This window comes from Sinohyriopsis cumingii, chromosome 17 (assembly GCF_028554795.1).
Source record: "Sinohyriopsis cumingii isolate HCF-2022 chromosome 17, ASM2855479v2, whole genome shotgun sequence".
In the NCBI taxonomy this organism is placed as follows: Eukaryota; Metazoa; Mollusca; class Bivalvia; order Unionida; family Unionidae; genus Sinohyriopsis; species Sinohyriopsis cumingii.
Window position 1 is genome coordinate 107,850,110 of NC_142977.1, and position 17,905 is coordinate 107,868,014.

General features: G+C 37.8%; 1 protein-coding gene across 1 annotated transcript; it reads left to right on the top strand.

Moving 5' to 3' along the window:
* The first annotated feature begins 2,238 nt into the window (after positions 1-2,238).
* Positions 2,239-4,100, top strand: LOC149779637 (apoptosis regulator Bcl-2-like). The gene is made up of 2 exons (XM_089940435.1): positions 2,239-2,799; positions 3,234-4,100. The coding sequence occupies exons 1-2, from the start codon at positions 2,350-2,352 to the stop codon at positions 3,357-3,359; spliced, it is 576 nt and encodes a 191-aa protein (XP_089796561.1). The 5' UTR covers positions 2,239-2,349; the 3' UTR covers positions 3,360-4,100.
* Positions 4,101-17,905: the final 13,805 nt, after the last annotated feature.

Below are 17,905 nucleotides of genomic sequence, written 5' to 3' on the forward strand. Positions count from 1 at the left end.
TTATCAAAATTGGTTCCCAAAAATTTACCAAGTCTACTTCCTTCTTCTATTTTATATTCATACGTGAATTCTTTTCTCAGCATATTCAATTTTCTATATATGTCTGTTAGTTTATGAGATTTTAAAAAATATTCCATTTCAGGTTTAAATCTAAGATCATTTGCTGTTAAAGGACCTCTCCTATCTATTGAATCCCCCACCCGATTATAATCACCCCCAAGTATAAGATTTTCCATGGTATATTTCTCTAAATATTTGGACAATTTTTCTTTAAATTGTTGTTTTTGGTATTTATTTGTCGGAAAGTATATGTTAACTAAATGAATATCTCCAACTACTTTGTGTAAAAGTCTCCCTTTAAAGAAAATTCCCTCCTCCTTCCTTTCCCATTTACATCTTATTTTATTTTTAATTATTACTGCTACCCCCCCCCTTTTGTATCTCTCCCTGTGTAGTTATTTAAAATTAAAATTCCGTTCATTTTTTCTTCACAAAGTGTTGTTAATTTTTTTGTGAATCCATTATGTGATTCTTGTATAAATATTATGTCATAATTTATTTTACTTAAATTTAATATTTTTTCCTTATTAACCCCATTAACATTTATAGACCAAACACGGACGTCTTTTCCCTCCATTTTGTCTGTTGTCCAGGTTGCCGCTTTTGGTTGCATATACTTGTGATTTAAAAAATGGTGTTAAAATATGATATTATTAAAAACAGTAAATTATTTTAAAATTATTCTATGTATTTGGGAGGGGCGAAACTGCCGCCCCCCCCCCCCCCCCGAAGTATTGTCAGTCGGTGTCTTGGAATTATCAGTATTGGTTGTTGGGTCTGTCATATCTCCAGTGTCCATTTCAGCCTCCGTGTCTCTTTACAATTGTGTTTCCGTGGTATGTCTCGTCCCGTCTGTCATACTGTTAAATTCTGTGCCGGTTCCGAATCCTGGACAAGGAATCTACGTCATAGCCTTTGTCCCCAAGCTTTTGCAACATTGTATCATTTGAATCATTAAACACTGTTGAAAATTCAATGGAAAGTGCACCTCAGTTCTTTTAGGTCACTTAGTGTAATTTCCATTTCGGTGCTTTCAGACAGGTTAAATTCTTCTTTCTCTCTCACTCCAGTTTTTCACTTTTTTTTCTTTACTTAACGGCGGGAGGCACAGACAGACAGACAGAGGGAGAGAATAAAGTGCAAGGATTTCGATGAAACTGTATCACGTGTTTTATTCATTTAGAAACTGTAGATTAAACAGCTAATATTGTAGATATTTCTCGTTTGTTTCTTTTTCTAAAAATATTTTTTTATAATTATTAATGATTGATAATTGGAAATTCATCACTGGGTCTATAGGCAAATTAAGATAATGATCTACCGTTAAAACCAAAATGTTTGAAATCGGGCACTTAAAGCTCATCCGTCAGTAATTCAGATTGGAAAAGAAAACAATAAAAATATATGTATATAAAACTGAGAAAAAACAGGTTAGCCAAAGAATGCAGGAGTGGGGTTCATTCTCTAAAAGTGAAATCAATTAAGAGTACGCGATTTTTTTAATGGGTATGTTCGATTTGAGTTTTGCTTTACGGAACATCTCAAGTAGGTTATTTGGTGCGTTGCGAAAGTACACATCAATGTAGCCGGAGACGGGCTTATCCGATGGTGGTATTCGAACCCGTGCCTTTCGGTCGCGAATCTGGTTGGCTAACCACTGATGCACCTTGCCACCTATTCTGGTATGTTCCCGCCTCTGTTTTTTTTTTTTTTCTTTCTTCCTGACATAGGCTTTTCTTTCTTACATTTACCAAACCAATTCTTTACATTTGAAATAATCCCTTTATTTTGACTAAAAATCGATGATGTCATATATAGTAAGTTATTTAAGTTATATATAGTAACCATCTCATATATATCTCAATAGAGAGAGAGAGAGGGGAGAGAGAGAGAGAGGAAGAGAGAGAGAGAGAGAGATTGAGCCAGAATCAATTTCAATAGTCTATTTTTCTTCTTTAGGATTCACCCCAGGCTTATTATCCAATGATAACGCTTACAATGACGTATCTTATCAAGAATATATTTAGCAAATAAGAAAATACTTGTTATGAGAATCAGAACTTTACGGAAAGTACTGGAAAGTATGGTTAATTCTATGGTAAATACCTAGGTATTAGATAACCCCAGTTTAGCTGGATTCACCAATCAAACAAAAAGCGTCGGTCACGTGATTGGTAATGTTATGTTTTTAGGGTTATACTAGCATACTGATCTGATACAGGCGAACGATAGTGCAATCTAGATACGTAAGTAAAAGAAATCAAGTTCAGGTGTTAAACTTTTATCAAAATGGGTGGTAAATGTAAAGCAGAAGATGTGAGTGACTTCACACTTAACGTGAACTGCATCGTTTCGGATTATATCAATTATAGGCTGAAGAAAGGTGGTTTCGTCTGGTCGACTTCGCCGAAAATTACAGTTCCAGATAATGAGGTTTTGTTAACTGTGCGAAGGATTTGCGATGAATTTGAGGAAAGATTTTCGAAACAGTTTAGTGATATGTGTTCCAATTGTGCTCAGGTTGACGTTAATGCTGATTCCTTATATAAAGTTTACGAGGAGTTAATTGGGAAGGAACTTAACTGGGGTCGTGTTGTCGGCATCCTAGCGTTCAGCGGCATCATGGCGCTGCAGTGTATGGTATCAGGCCAGGCATATAAAGTCGACTGCATTGTGAATTGGACATGTGAGTTCATTTCAAAAAGAGTTGATCCTTGGACAAAAGAACATAATGGATGGGTAGGTTTTCACGTCTGACATATTTATAATTTTTAGAATGTACCGTTAACAGTAAATGCTTATAACATAATACAAATAAGACTGTGGAGTGAAGTAATTGCATATTGTGTGCAGATATGTATACAGTACAGCGTTGTTCCAATAATTGAAGCTTTTCTTTAGTACTGAAAAATTATTCTTTGAAGAATTGTGGGGTGGTCAAGTTCAGGACTGTTTATAATAGGAGCAGCCCTATAATGGGAATGTAAACAAGGTCATTTGACGTCATTGTTCAACAATGAATAAATTATGGCGTGTGCGTGTGTGTGTGAAGGAGCCAGAGGGAAAACAGCAGCGCAGTAGCCTAAAAAGAATGTTATGCCTGTTTAGTAGTATCATTTTCCACTTTTGTGCAAAAATTTACCCATTAAATTTTAACATTTTTTTCTTTACAGAAAGGATTTGTGGAATTTTTCAAGCGGCCTACAAAAGACAGGGAGCAGAAACCATGCTGGGGGTTGTTAACTCTTGGTGCACTTGGCGTTGCAGCTTTAGGGGCAATCCTTGTCCAGAGGACGTGAAAAGTGTTGCAGTACTCTCCCATTTGCATTGCGACATTGGGAGGATTTGTGTCGAAAAGCTGTCCAACCAGTCTGGTTATTGACAATTACACCAAATCGACCTCTCAGTTAAATATTGTTCAGTAATTGTTGCAAATGAGGTAGTTGCTTTTAAATTGAGCTTAAGGAATGGAACAATTATTTCTGAGATGAGATTTTATTTCCAGCAATTTGGATGAAGAGTAGAAGGACAGAACTATTGAATACTCTGTATTTTAAATGCCACACATAATTGCATAGGAACTAGTCTTGCAAGAAATAATTTGTTGTATTTTATTACAAGTATCATAGATCTTGTGCAGAGCTGAACATCATCAAACACATAGCATCCAGTGCAAAAATATGTTGTGAAGGAAATTTAGAGAGAAGCCATAATTATGGAGATTTGGAGAATAATAAAACCTGTGTTGATCATTTACCGTTTTGGATGAGTAGGTTTTGTAGATACACGGTAAGATCTGTATGTTGCTGCCAATCAGTGAAAGACTATACACCAGGAGCTGAAAATTCTTAAGGACAAGATCCTGGACACAACAGAATTTACTTCGAGGTCCAACTTTTTTTTAAAACCTTGGAGTGTGAAATGCATTTAAAAGAATACTTAATGACTTCATTTCTTGTGAATATCTTTTCAGATCATTCGTCATAGTCTTGTTTTTTCTTGTTGATCATTTGTTTTTAAAATAAAATTGTTAAATATTATTAATATTGTTGATTTTTAGCCCTGCTAGTCATAGATCATAAGAGCTTACGGGATGGTCAGTCTTGTCTGACCATTAGCATGAGCTTGCCATCATTACTTCACATCGCATTTCATCCCACCATAGTGGCCATCTTTCAAATAATGTTTGAGCTACTCTTGCATTAAAAGTAATGTTGCCATGGTACTCATGTGATCTCTGGTTGGTCCTAAATGAAACAGTGCCACTTTCAAATCCAAAAATGGACACGATGAAAATCTTCTTGCTACTCCTATGATGGTTGTATTACCATGTTTTTTAAAAAAGAAAGTATTAAATGACTTCATATGTTGTCTGCTTAGTTCTAAATGAAAATGGTGCCACAGTGACCATCTTAAAAATCTTGTCACTATTCCTAAATGAATTGCTATGATGTGTTAACTCGAAGACTTGTGATGTCTTTCTAGTAGGTCATCAGTGAAAATGGTGCTATTATGACTTCTAATATGGCCGTCTTGAAAATCTTGTTACAGTTACAGCTCCACGATGACTGTTCATAATGATATTGTGCTTTCACTAAAATTCCTTAAATCCCAAAATATCATTTAGTATTGTTTAGGTGGAGTGTAAACAAAGTGGGCGAGGGGACTGTGGAACGGTACCTCCACTTGGTGAAGCTACTGCATTTTAAGCGTTTCCAGGGCATACTTTTGACCATCTAACTGTAACAGAAAACTTGCTCCAGGAAACGTTCGGGGTAGTTCGCGCTCCATATTAGGGGTGGGTTGGGGGAATCGCCATCCCAGTCCGTCGACCCCCGATCCGCCCCTCAGTATTTACCAATGTATCCCTGATACACTTTAGTCTAGAAAATTGTTGTGAGGCAAAAAGGACAACAAAACACCGCACGTCTGAAAATAACTCTAAATTATCCTGGGTTATAAGTTATATTTAGCATGGAATCGTTCTTATTTTAATGTCTATTTTATAACTATCGGACCGCTCCGGTGGCCTAAGTGGTTAGAGCTACTGCCTCGGATGCGGGTTCGAACCCCGGCCGAGTCATACCAAAGAGTTATAAGAAATGGTACTTGCAGCTGCCACGCTTTGCGCTCGGCATTAAGAGGTTAGTGTTAAGACTGGTAGGTCTGGTTTCAGGATAATGTGACTGGGTGGGACACCGTGCTACATGTCTGTGGCATAATGCCCGTGCTAGACATCATCATAAACTGCCACATTTCAGACATCGTAGCGATATGACTGAAAAATTGTTAAAGCTATGTTCAAAATCACACACACACACACACACAGACACACAACTCTATCGAAAGTGCTACAATACTTAAGGTCTTATCAGAACTAGACGATAGTACAGTAATGAAATAAGTCAAACTTTGGAATATATGTATTGAGTTCTGAACAATTTGTCCTCTACTCTAATTTGTCCTGTTTTTTAAAAGCTTTTGGTCAAGCGTATTACTCTATTTACTAAAGATACCTTTGTTTGATTACATGCCCACCACTTCACACTGAAACATTTTTCAGGCAAAAGTCTCTTTGGTTTACATATTTTGATGCGTTTTGCTCTACTCTTTTTTTCTTTAAGCATATGCATTTTATATCTTTTGGAAACAAAATTTAAGAAAGCTTGATTGTAATTTTCTTTCAAGATCAAATCAATGTTATTTTGATCCGTTGTTGTTGTCATAGGGTTTAACGCCATTTTTCAGCACAAGATAGGCTATACATGGCAGCCAGTATTAATCATATGGTGGAGGAAGAACCCGGAAAGAACCACCAACCAACGAGAAGCTATCGGCAAGCTTTCTCACATATCCACATTGGCCGCGACTCGAACCCACGCAGACAGGTGAGATGGCAGTGATCCGTGACGGAGAGCGCTGTAGACCACTCGGCCACTGGGGGCCCCTGATCAGTTGTCGTGGGTCCCAGAGGCCGGTGCCTACTCTGCCTATTTGGTAATCCGGCACTGCGGACATCCTACGCCCTTCAAATAACGGGAAAGGGAAAGAGAAGATATAATCAATCCCGCGCTAAAGTCGTGTCAATTAATTGATATCTGGGAGAAAATACTCCCTCCCCCGTGATATAGAAACATTTTAGCAGATATATTAGAAACGTGTCATTTTGGACACCTGATTCAGACAAATATTTGCTCAAAGCAGACAAATTTTAAAATAATTTGTACTATTCAATACTATCATTAGTCTGGAATCGCGACACCTGTTTATCAAACAAAATGGTTTACAACCCATACGATGTTCGCCAAAACAGATGTTACTGTATATTCAATTTTGTAACATCATCTGCAGTAAGATTCAGTTCAGTGCCACATGCAAAAAGAAGTAGAAGAGGAAAAAGAAAAAAGAAGAGGAGAGAAAGAGTATAAGGAGAACGGCTGTAATATAAAGGAAAATGAAAACGATTGGTGGTCAACTGCATTCAAAGATAAATATAAATGAACGTTTGTTAAAGAGACTATACAGTCAATGGAACACGAATACACGTGATATGCTTTCATAAGAAGAAAAATGAAAGAAAAAACTAAAGCGATAAAATAACTAATAGATATACACTTATATACGAGTCTTTTAAGATATGTGTGTGGATAGATACTTGTAATGCAGACAGATCGATAAGTGCCAGACTACCATTGCATATGGACAGGATTTTAATCATTGCTGCTGCCGACGTCTATAATTTTTTTTAATCATTTTGCGTTTGGTGTATCGAGCACGCAGAAACTAAACTGATTCGATGCATACGTCCATTGTCGTGATTTTAAGAGAAAGTACAGTTTATCGAAAGTAGATCAGTTATTGGTAGATTGATGAGGATGACTATGCAACAGCAGCATCAACGTTATTTTCAGCGATCTGCGTCAAAGAACCGTCTGATGTAATTCCTCGCAAAACATCGAAACTGATGCCGAGAAGTTTAAACCTGATTAATTATATTAAATAGCAAGACGAGTCATGTGTGGAAAATTTGAAAGTTGGATGTGATGAAGTCTATTTTTGTTAATAATAATAATAATAATAAATAAATAAATAAAGGATGAACACTGATGGAATTGTAAGGAACTAAATATCATTTCGTACAATATTCACATACCTTTATACACTTCTCTGTTGAATTTTTTTCCTTCACAGTTAAAAGTGTTATACATTTTATTATATTTGCTTTTGTACAAAAGTATATATTAACGTGACACTTGCGTTGTTGATAAAAAATACATTCGGCCAAATAGTGAAATTCATTAGCGAGTTATCTATCTATCTATCTATCTATCTATCTATCTATCTATATATATATATATATATATATATATATATATATATATATATATATATATATATATATATATATATATATATAAGATTATTAATTTACTTTAGTGTCACGCGAGCACTTTGACAATTTTTTTCTTCAGAACTTAAATCACGTATTAAAATTCATGTCAGCAGTACATATTACTCGTTTGCAATATAAACGTTTCCACAGATGGCGAAATATAAAATCAAGCCTGGTGCTGCCGACCTTTACAAATGTATTTAATTGTTACTCCTCATTGCAGGGGTCCGCGGTAGTTAAACGGGGAGAGCGTCAAACTCGTATTCCAAGAGTTGCGGGTTTGATACCCGCCCCTGCCATGTCGTGTCCGCTGCCTCATTGTGTCCTTGTAAAAGGCACTTAGCTCTCATTTCATCTGCATTACATAGCCAAAAATGTTTTAAAAGTGCCGTTAAAAACTAGCCAACCTTTGGTCCCTTACGAGAGGCTTATGCATTTCTTGGTCATATATATATATATATATATATATATATATATATATATATATATATATATATATATATAACACTCCCTCGATAACTCGCGAACCCGCTTATAACGCGGGGTCCGGCGTGGATCCCATTTTTTAAACCAGAAAATACCCCAAAAATTGATTCCTATTTGTTTAAAATCGCGATCAAAATTGGTAACGGAAACTTTGAGGTATCTCTTGTTTTGTCGTCAAATACGGTAGATAGGACCTGGAAATTTTGATCAACACTGAAATATCAAATTTAAAAATAGGTCATACAATTCTTTACATTTTCTTTCCAAATGATATTTCTAGTACACCGCAATTAATGATATGTAAGGAAATTTCGATCAATGAAAATGTCACTCACTCTGAGGGGAGGCAGTACTTTAAAAAATAAATACAAATTAAATCATTTTTTATCAATTGAAATTTGTGTTCTAGTTCTATCTTTTAGTTCCTTTCAAGTGTAATCGTCATAAATGCAATGTGTCCTCTTGTGATTAAACGTAAAATGCGTCAATCTACCGTAACAGCTATGTCCGCGAGCGTTTCTCTGAGAACCTAATTAAGTAATAATAATAATATAATGAGGACTTTGTATAGCGCCTAATCTTTAGAAGCTCTAAGCGTTTTACAACATTAGACAACACCTATAAGATAAAAAGAAAACAAAACATATAATAATATTATTACAAAAACAAACACCATGAAATTAGAAAAAAAAACATTTAAAAAAATAAAAAACATGCTGAGAATATTTAAGGTAGGAAACATTATTAGGTCTTTAAGTTTGTTCTTGCAGTCGAAATAAGCGAGTTTTGATAGACCTCTTGAATGTGATCACTGTGTCTTTGTGTCTAAGTTCAGTGGGCAATTCATTCCACGTTGCTGGGCTCTGATATGCAAAGAACGCTGTCCATATGACTTTGTTTTCATAGTGGGAATAATGAGTATACGACTGTCAGAAGAGGAGCTTAAGTATCTTGCTGGTGTGTACACATGGGTGAGGTCGGATAGGTATGTTGAACTCGAGTCCGTCAGTGAAACGTAGCACAGAGAACAAATTTTGTGTTTGATTTGACTGATATGCTCGCTCAGCATGAAAACTTACAGTACTCACACACACAGCAATACACATATAGCAAACACGAGTCTTAGGAGACATCTAGCAAAGGTCACAAACATATTTACACTTTGAATGGAATTGCGATATGCTCCGGGTAACTGTATTGACCGAGTGAATCAACTTATCACATACCTGCGAGTGTGTCCGCTACAATCATATATGCAAATTGATAAGTTGATTGTTTTCTTCTTGAGTTTCTCTTTTTATTCAGATTTATTAAATCAACATAAGGCATAGTCATGATTTAAACACGAAATATGTTTTGTTTTTTTTAATGAAGAAAGTAGTCTACTACAAACACGGTTAGCTTCTTGCAGACTGAACCTGAACTGTCAGGCATTCACGTACTGGCGTATGGAAATTAGCGTGAAATAGAAACTAAGCGAAATGACTAACCAATAAGAGATTTTTAAAATATTTTAATATCATCTATGGCATTCTTCTATGTTAATTAACATTTCTAAAGATTCTCTCTCTCTCTCTCTCTCTCTCTCAACGCTTTGACTAAACTTTACCCTCATACACAGATCCAGAGACATCGTCGTATGACACAAGCGAAAATCCCAACGCTCGTTTTTTTCATGATTTTTCACCCGTATCTCGCTCCGATAAACCAGAGAGAGAGAGAGACGGGGGGGGGGGGGGGGGGCAGAGGATGGGGTCCACCATTTGGACATTTTTATTTTTAATAATTGATAATCGAGTTTTAGAAGACTATAATAGGTTTAAGAAACAAAGACAACAAGCATTAAATACGCGATTGCAACTATGTATCATTCATACTATTTATGAACACTGTAGATAGATCCCAAGGAAAGCGTAAACATACCGTTACGACGAACCAGATTGCTGTAGGTTACTTGGTACAAGTTCAGTTTGAATGTTTCGTCCAGCGCCATATGTTTTTCTCTCTCACTCCAGATTTTTTGCTTTTAATGTCCCTTACGCACGAAAAGGGAGAGGGGAATGGAAAAAAGAAAGAATTCCGATGAAATTGTGTACCATTTTTCCTTTACAAAACAGGAAATATTAATACTTTTTATCGTTTTTTTCATATGTCATGTTATCACTGTTCTATAGGCATGTAGTTGAAAGAAAGTTTATTTATTCGTATTATTGCGCCATGGCCGGATCACAATTTGATATACCAAAAGTATTGGTATATTAATTTGCATTTTACCAACACTTTAAATGCCGTGTTATGTGTGTGTGTGTGTGTGTGTGTGTGTGTGTGTGTGTGTATATATATATATATATATATATATATATATATATATATTCAAAAATAACACCAATTCAGTCGGAGTACCCCTGAAGAAGAGAAATGAGAGAAAGAATGATAACTTAATAGAATAACACACACGCGTGCATGCACACACACACACACACACACACACACTGGTTAGGTAGATAGATTGTAAAGTGCTTGACAATATCACATAGAAGGGATTTTAATCATAGATTTTGCAGATGTCGATAATTTATATTTTAATCATATCTTAATCATGATGGTTTGGATACATAACGGTAGCAAAGTATATACTTAGTTGATGGTTATTTCCACCTGCGTAAGCACCGATGTGTGCGTGCGTGTGTATGTATGTGTGTGTGTGTGTGTGGGGGGTATTATCAGATCTCGAGTTTCGTGTAACAAACGATTAAGATGTTGGCATAGGCCGCCCTGCACCCCAAGAGGGCAGCCGATTAAAATAGTGGTTTCACAATAGAAAGTCATTAAAGTTGTTTTCTTTAATATATAATTTTATTTGATGATGTAGAGTGTTAAGTAATGCCTGTGGGTACCAACACATGTGCTTGGATACCGTTGGAAAGCACTGAAAGGTGCGGAAAAAGCTGCACGAGGAAGTATTGTAAATGTACATTCCCGGTGCTTTGGCAGCGGAAGGGGGACTTGTGTTTGTACAAAGTACGGGGAAAAGGTTAAGTACTCCTGCCACGTGCACTGCGGAAGGGAACCTGTGCAAGCGCATGTTCGCAGGAAAAAGAAAATTGGTTAACTCTGTGAATTACTACGACTGGTCGCCATTAACTGGTAGCCAATAAAAAAAATTTCTAGACAAGTTTCCCACTTAGAGGAACACATCATTAAGGCGAGTGAATGAAGTACTTGCGGGGCCCCGACCTCCTTACCTCAGGAGCCGTAAAGCGCTGCATCTAGGGACTCGACGGAGTACGGGCGACTTGTGCAGAGCCTACAGGACAAAGTAACTCTCCTGTGGGTACCCGCATGTGCAACTAGCTCTATTTTACTGAGAGATACGGTATTTGCGACTCTACGATACATTCCTTCATTAATCTGAGGACAGTGATTGATGAAAAAGTATGGTATTACTTGCCATTAACTCGATTCAGCTTTAGGACTTATGTTCCATAGAATAATTATCTAAGTCCACACAAATCGAATGCACATTACACTCATTTTGAAACATCCCGACTGTCCGGCAGTCACGTTAACGGCGAAATATGATTGGCTCATAGGGTAATATTTAAATAACATCCATGCATCTGGTTCATGATGTTACCTTTTGAGCAATCATATATCGTTGTACAGGAGCGTAACGTTGTCCCGGGAGGCAAAATTCGCGAACGCCGTACGTTTCGGAGCCCGTAACTTCAGTTCGGTGCAACTCAGAAAAATCGATATGGCGTGATGAATAGAAAAATATCTTAGGAGTAAAACAAGCCGTAAATTATGTTCGTGTGCCTTCAAAGACGGAAATCGCAGAAGGAATTCGAGGGTCAAGCGTGGAACGAATATTTTATAAATTACTTACCTTGTCTCTTTTATAGTATGATAGACAGGTTCCTCTGTCAGAATGGATCATGGTGGTAATCTGAGGCAATATTGTCACTCGGTATGATTGTTTCCTTCAGATTATTGCTTTTCTTTTTTCAACATCAAGCTAGCGTCGAGCACGTGTAGAGCAGATATTCCAAACGTTGAGGCGAAGGACCCGAAAGCAGAGGTGAAGACGAAGGCGCTTGCGCAAGTGCGCACAGAATAAAAAGGAAAACGAGAACTTGCCCGTCTTATCGCCACTGAGCTCGAGCCGCCCAAAGACTAACTTGATCTTGACGTGTAGCGTCGCACCCTGCACAGATTTTCTAAAGGCTTGGACATGGGCTTGTACCGCAGCCTTCGCGAAGCCAGTGATGAATGCGAGGTCGACGTCGTTGCTCACGTGTTTAGCTCGTTTCGTATGGATGAGAGTGATCCACCTGGAATCAGAAACGTTATCATCCTACGGGGGTGGGGGGGGGGGTGGGGGGGGAGAGGCCGACGAGCGCGCAGCCGCTACTCTTGCGCCTCAGTAAGTAGAAAATATTTCAGTCGCGTAAGATTTCTTACACAATGATGGAATACGGATAATTGGACTGTGGTTGACAAGTTAAACACAGTAAGGTCGGAAGAGCATAATCGTGGGGAAATCGTTAAAGTTATGGGTAAAACAAGGCATATGCTTCTTACTTATGTTGACGATCCTTACTTTGGAAACTTCCGCACGAATACAGAAGTTATATACAGCCTTTAATAAGTGCGAAAAACCAACCCTAACAATCTTGCTCCTCTCAGCCCCTCAAGTGTGCTGCGTAGAGGATCATAAAACATTTGAAAACGCCCCCTCCCCACCCAAGGGAATCTAGATGCGTGAGAAACGTGGGTACACAAAACGGGAACAACCATCGAAGATGTGGCCAATCTATCAATTAAGCGAAGCGGATTCTCACTCAAAGGGACATCGCTGGCGGTGATATCTGCAATTGCGATGAATACTGCGAGCCAGGGTTGTGGGCAGTGGAACTCGTTGTCCACAAGGCCTTTGCTTTGCGGAAGTATGCAGGATAGAGTTATACAAGAGTGATATCTGGGAGGCCATCTAGCAGGTTTCAGCGATTGAGCTAATGGAAATGTGGGTTATTTGTGGCGAAGGTGACAACAATCTGGACCCAAGCTTCTAGTGCAATTTGTGCTGGGTGATAGGATGTGTTTCAGAACCAAAAGAAAGCACGATGAGAATATCAAGTTCTGGAGCAAGGAAGCAGACAACCCCGAGGAGGTGCGGTCAAAGACTTCAGCGAATCATCCACAGCGGATAAGGCAGCCAGAAAACCCAGGTAACTATAAAACGCGGCCGCCTGTTATCCCGTTTTCTTTATAGGAATGAGTGAATGCGCCTTATACTGACAGCTGAGGTGGCTGCTAATACTCGTCAAATAGTTCTGAATTAACGGATCATCTTTTAAATCCTTCGTAATTGGCTCGTCTATGGGCAAAAAGTGGCTCACAACTACCGTGTATATACCTAGCTGAGATGACCCCAGCAAAATAGTCATGTTAACCCTCAGTTTACCATCGTATATGACCGCTCCGGTGGCCTAGTGGTTAGAGCGTCCGCCTCGGAAGCGGGAGGTTGTGGGTTCGAACCCCGGCCGAGTCATACCAAAGACTTAAAGAAATGGTACTAACAGCTGCCTCGCTAGGCGCTCAGTATTAAGAGGTTAGTGTTAGGACTGGTCGGCCTGGTGTCAGGATAATGTGACTGGGTGGGACATCATGTTACGTGCCTGCGGCATGATGCCCCAGTGCTAGACATCACTATAAACTGCCACACTGCAGACATCGTAGCGATGTGACTGCAAAATTGTTAAAGCTACTTTAAAAATCATAATCACACACACACACACACACACACACACACACACCATCGTATTTGGCATAGGATTTTGAAACCTCTTCATCGTTCGTCGCTCTAAGACCCAAGAAGGTACGATGCCGGCCTATGTATTCTTTTGCATCTCCAAAAGCTACTTACTCAGACAGATGGTCACGATGATATGTAGTTATTCCAGTTGTTCCCGTCGTTCTTACCATTCGGGCCGGTGTTGTAACTGTTCATGCATTCAACAGGCTTTCTGCTGGCTTTACTTCCAGCCCCTTTAGTATCTCCTAAATATTAGGTTCACTCGTAGCTTATGCCATGACTGTCATGACATTTTCGGTATGGTTCACTGATTGCCTGACTCTTAAGTAGCACGTTGCCTAAGGACGCATGTGTTATGGTGTGGATGGCAACGCATGCACACAGTGCAGTATAAAGCCAATACACCACACGCCAAAGGAGGTGGAAAGAAACTAGTTGTACACTACTGGGTCTATGCACATGTTGTTGTTATTGTAGGGTTTAACGCCATTCTTCAGCACACGATAGGCCATACATTTCGGCCAGTATTAATGGTGGAGGAAGAATATGGGAAAACCGCAGAAAGAACCACCGACCCACGAGAAGCTACTGGCAAGCTTTCTCACATACCCTCATTGGCCGAAAAAAAACATTTGGGTTCAAAAGTCAATCCCATCAACACACCCACCCACCCTCGTTAAATGTTTAGTCCCTAAGACTGTTATCTTTACCCTCACAGAGAGCAGCAGAGAAGGTGAACCGACCACATGCTAGAACGTCATTTTGAAAAAATAAAGCTTCCTACGGAAATGAAAATAAAAGGTCAATAACGCCAAACCAAAGTCTCTAACTTACCGAGAGTTTCTCTAATTGAATTAGTTTATTTTGTTAGCATTTTTGTCGTTCGTGTTTTTAAAAACGTATGCGCGTTTTGTTTACCTGCCGTACGTTTCATTGCGGTCGCACACTCTCTTCTTCTATAATTAGATCAGTCTCTCAACCAAATATTTTATCCGGACCTAAACGATACCGTGATCGGGGATCATGTAAATTTATTGTTATAAATCCGTGCGGAGCAGATTGCACTTGTCCAAAGAAGTTTTTAAATTGAATGATATCCTTATCACCACTACACCAATTTTGATTAATATTTCTTAGTGTATGTGTATCGACTCCGTTAAACACAAGTAAAATATTGCAGTTATCTCTGATCACTTTAGGTATTTGTGCATATCGTTGAGTAACAAAAATCACATCAGTATTTTTATGTATGCCTCGAGAAAATATTCTTGCTGGATTCGATTGTTTTCCATCATTACGTCGTCATATACTACTAAATTATTAATAGATCTGTCAAGGTCGTCTACGGATGGTGCTTCATCAATATCAGTTATAAAATTAATAACATCATCATCGTCTTCATTTAACAATTTTGCGTTTTCATTAAAATCTTTAAGTATATTACAACACCACTGATATCAACGGATGGTGCTACTAAATACAACTTATTATCCCGCTTGAGACATCTCATTAGTAGGTTGAGTAACAATTGTATTTTACCCGATCCGGAAAGACATATTATTATTATTCTGATGGAATTCAGTAATGCTGAAATATGTTTTATTGGCTCTTGTTTTCGTGTCGCTGAGAAATCAGTGACATTCATGTTATACAAATATAATAAATAATATGAATTTATGTTGCGTTCGATGCAGAGCATCCACACCACAAGTGGATTAGCAACAATAATAACAAAAAATAAAAAGCGTGCACTCACAGATAAATGTGTCGAATATGGTACAAAAAAGATAAATCTATCTCCGTTGACAAGTCAAGGAAAATCGATGGTGATATTGGTACTTCACTGGGAAAATTAACAGGAACTCCATGGGCTAAATACCCAGGAGAAAAACACCTTTCAGGACTTGATATCTTACTTGACGAGCGAGATCAGCCAAGACATGGAGAGTATCCAATAAACGCGATTGATCAAGCATGTCACGTTCATGATGTAGCTTATAATAGTAAAGATTTAGAACAACGACATATTGCAGAAGTAAAATTAACTCATGCATTAAATTATATATAAAAAAAGTATTTCAGAGAATCATTAGCTAATTGGTTGGTAAGATCAGCGATGAAAAGTAAATTATTTTTCGGAGACGGTAATTAATCATCCGATTATTGAAATAATGGAATCGATTTATTATAGCCCAAGGGGATATTGGAAAGATAGAGCAGCGATTAGTAAACTCGCCGATGCAGCAAATGTTACACGTTCTGTTCCTGCAAAATGGTTAGCACGACAGGCAATATGGTAAATAATCTACCACCACCTAAACAAATTCAGCATGCACATTTTGATGTCACCACTCCTAACGAAGTTCATCAAGCAGATATTTTATTTTTACCACATGATATTATTAATATTGGAAGATATCAGTTAACATACAAATACGCGTTGACAGTCGTTGATGTTGCAAGTAGATATAAGGAAGCAGAGACATTATCAACTAAAACAGCAACTGAAGTTGTATCTGCTTTTGAACGAATTTATCAATGAGGACCCTTACCATGGCCACAGTTACTACAAGTTGTTACTGGCAAGGAATTTCTTGGTACGGTATCGTCGTTGATGAAGCAAAACAATGTCAAAATCAGACGAGGACATACAGCAATTCATCGTGATCAGGCAAGTGTTGAACAGGAAATAATTCGAATGGGTTGCAAGATTACCAAGTGTGATAAATGCATTAAATAATAAAATTATTCGAACGTCTGCCATGAAACCGGTTAATGCGATTACAAAAAAAAAAACAAAAAAAAAAAAAAACAACATATACCAATACAACGACATGACTTTTCTAAACAACCAGTATTTAGGTAATGTTACTGTAAGATATTTATATGAACCCGGTGAACTTGAAGGTGGTAAAATAAGAGCGACTGATCCTATTTGGAGTGTTAAAACACATAACATTTCTAGGGTGGTAAGATCCACAGGTAGACCTGCAATCTACAAATTAGATTCAACTCCTCGTCAATGTGGATTTGTACGCGAGCAGTTACAAGTAATTGCTGAAGACACACAACTGCCACCGCATTCACTTTTGTAAACTAGCACATCGACGTCGATTACATTCAAGACAAGACAGCATTACATTTTCGCGTGTATGACCTACTATTAACTCTGTCTACGGTGAATTGTCTTGGATTATTATTTGAATAATGCCACAACATTACTGTGTTACAATTCTACGCGGATGAGATAGTCTTCTGACCAGAGACACTGCGAGATAAACTAAGAGTGACCATTCGATACGATCATCCATGATCCAAACATTTGTATCAGAGGTGGTTAATCCTTGTGAAGAATGAATCGTCATTGCGTGTCCTAGTATCCATGGAGTTTTTTTCCGTAGTTAACGCGCTCTCAACAGCACGGACAGGAACTAAAACAATATCATTTAATAAAAGATTTTGTTTTTCTGACGATCCTGGTATATCAACGTCGATATTCTGTAGTCGCGTATCCCCTCGATGATAACATAATGGTACGAGTAGATTTGAATTCTTTTCTATATTTAACATAAATAATTGCTGTTGATGTGTATCACGAACTATCTTTCTACTTGCCATTATCAAATCATTTGGTCTCCATAAATTCACAAAGTTGCTCATAGGAGTTTCTGAAATTATTTCACGCATTATTTCATCTTGAACTTTATTCGGTTGATGGCTGATTAATTTCTTAAACTCTCTTAACTCTGGATCAAGTGATATATGATCGTCAGTTATTTCTTCTTAATAATCCACAAAATTAATTAACCATTCGTGTGGAGACAATCCAATAAAAGGTGATAGTTGTCCATGAGCGCCACACATTATCACTGCAGTATTTTTTTTTCAATAACCAATCAAGAAATGTTTTTGACGTTTCTAATGAAAAGGTGTATACTTCATCCCAAACAATAATCCTTGGAATATATTTCTCTCCCATTCGTTCAGGAGTCCATTTATCTCCCTTCCATCAAAAGAATTTATGATAAGTGCATGGTATAATATTTCTTTCTCTCATTTCTTCTGCGAGTCTGTGTGTAGATGTTCATACAACTATTTCTGAACAACTGTTCAAGAATAATTCGATCATACGAGTTGTTTTACCACAG

What these genes read in the sequence shown, in the direction of transcription:
- LOC149779637 (XM_089940435.1), top strand. Translation starts at nt 2,350, where the DNA reads ATGGGTGGTAAATGTAAAGCAGAAGATGTGAGTGACTTCACACTTAAC. An exon ending in CAAAAGAACATAATGGATGG is followed by an intron (nt 2,800 to 3,233) that starts GTAGGTTTTCAC and finishes TTTTCTTTACAG; the next exon opens with AAAGGATTTGTGGAATTTTT.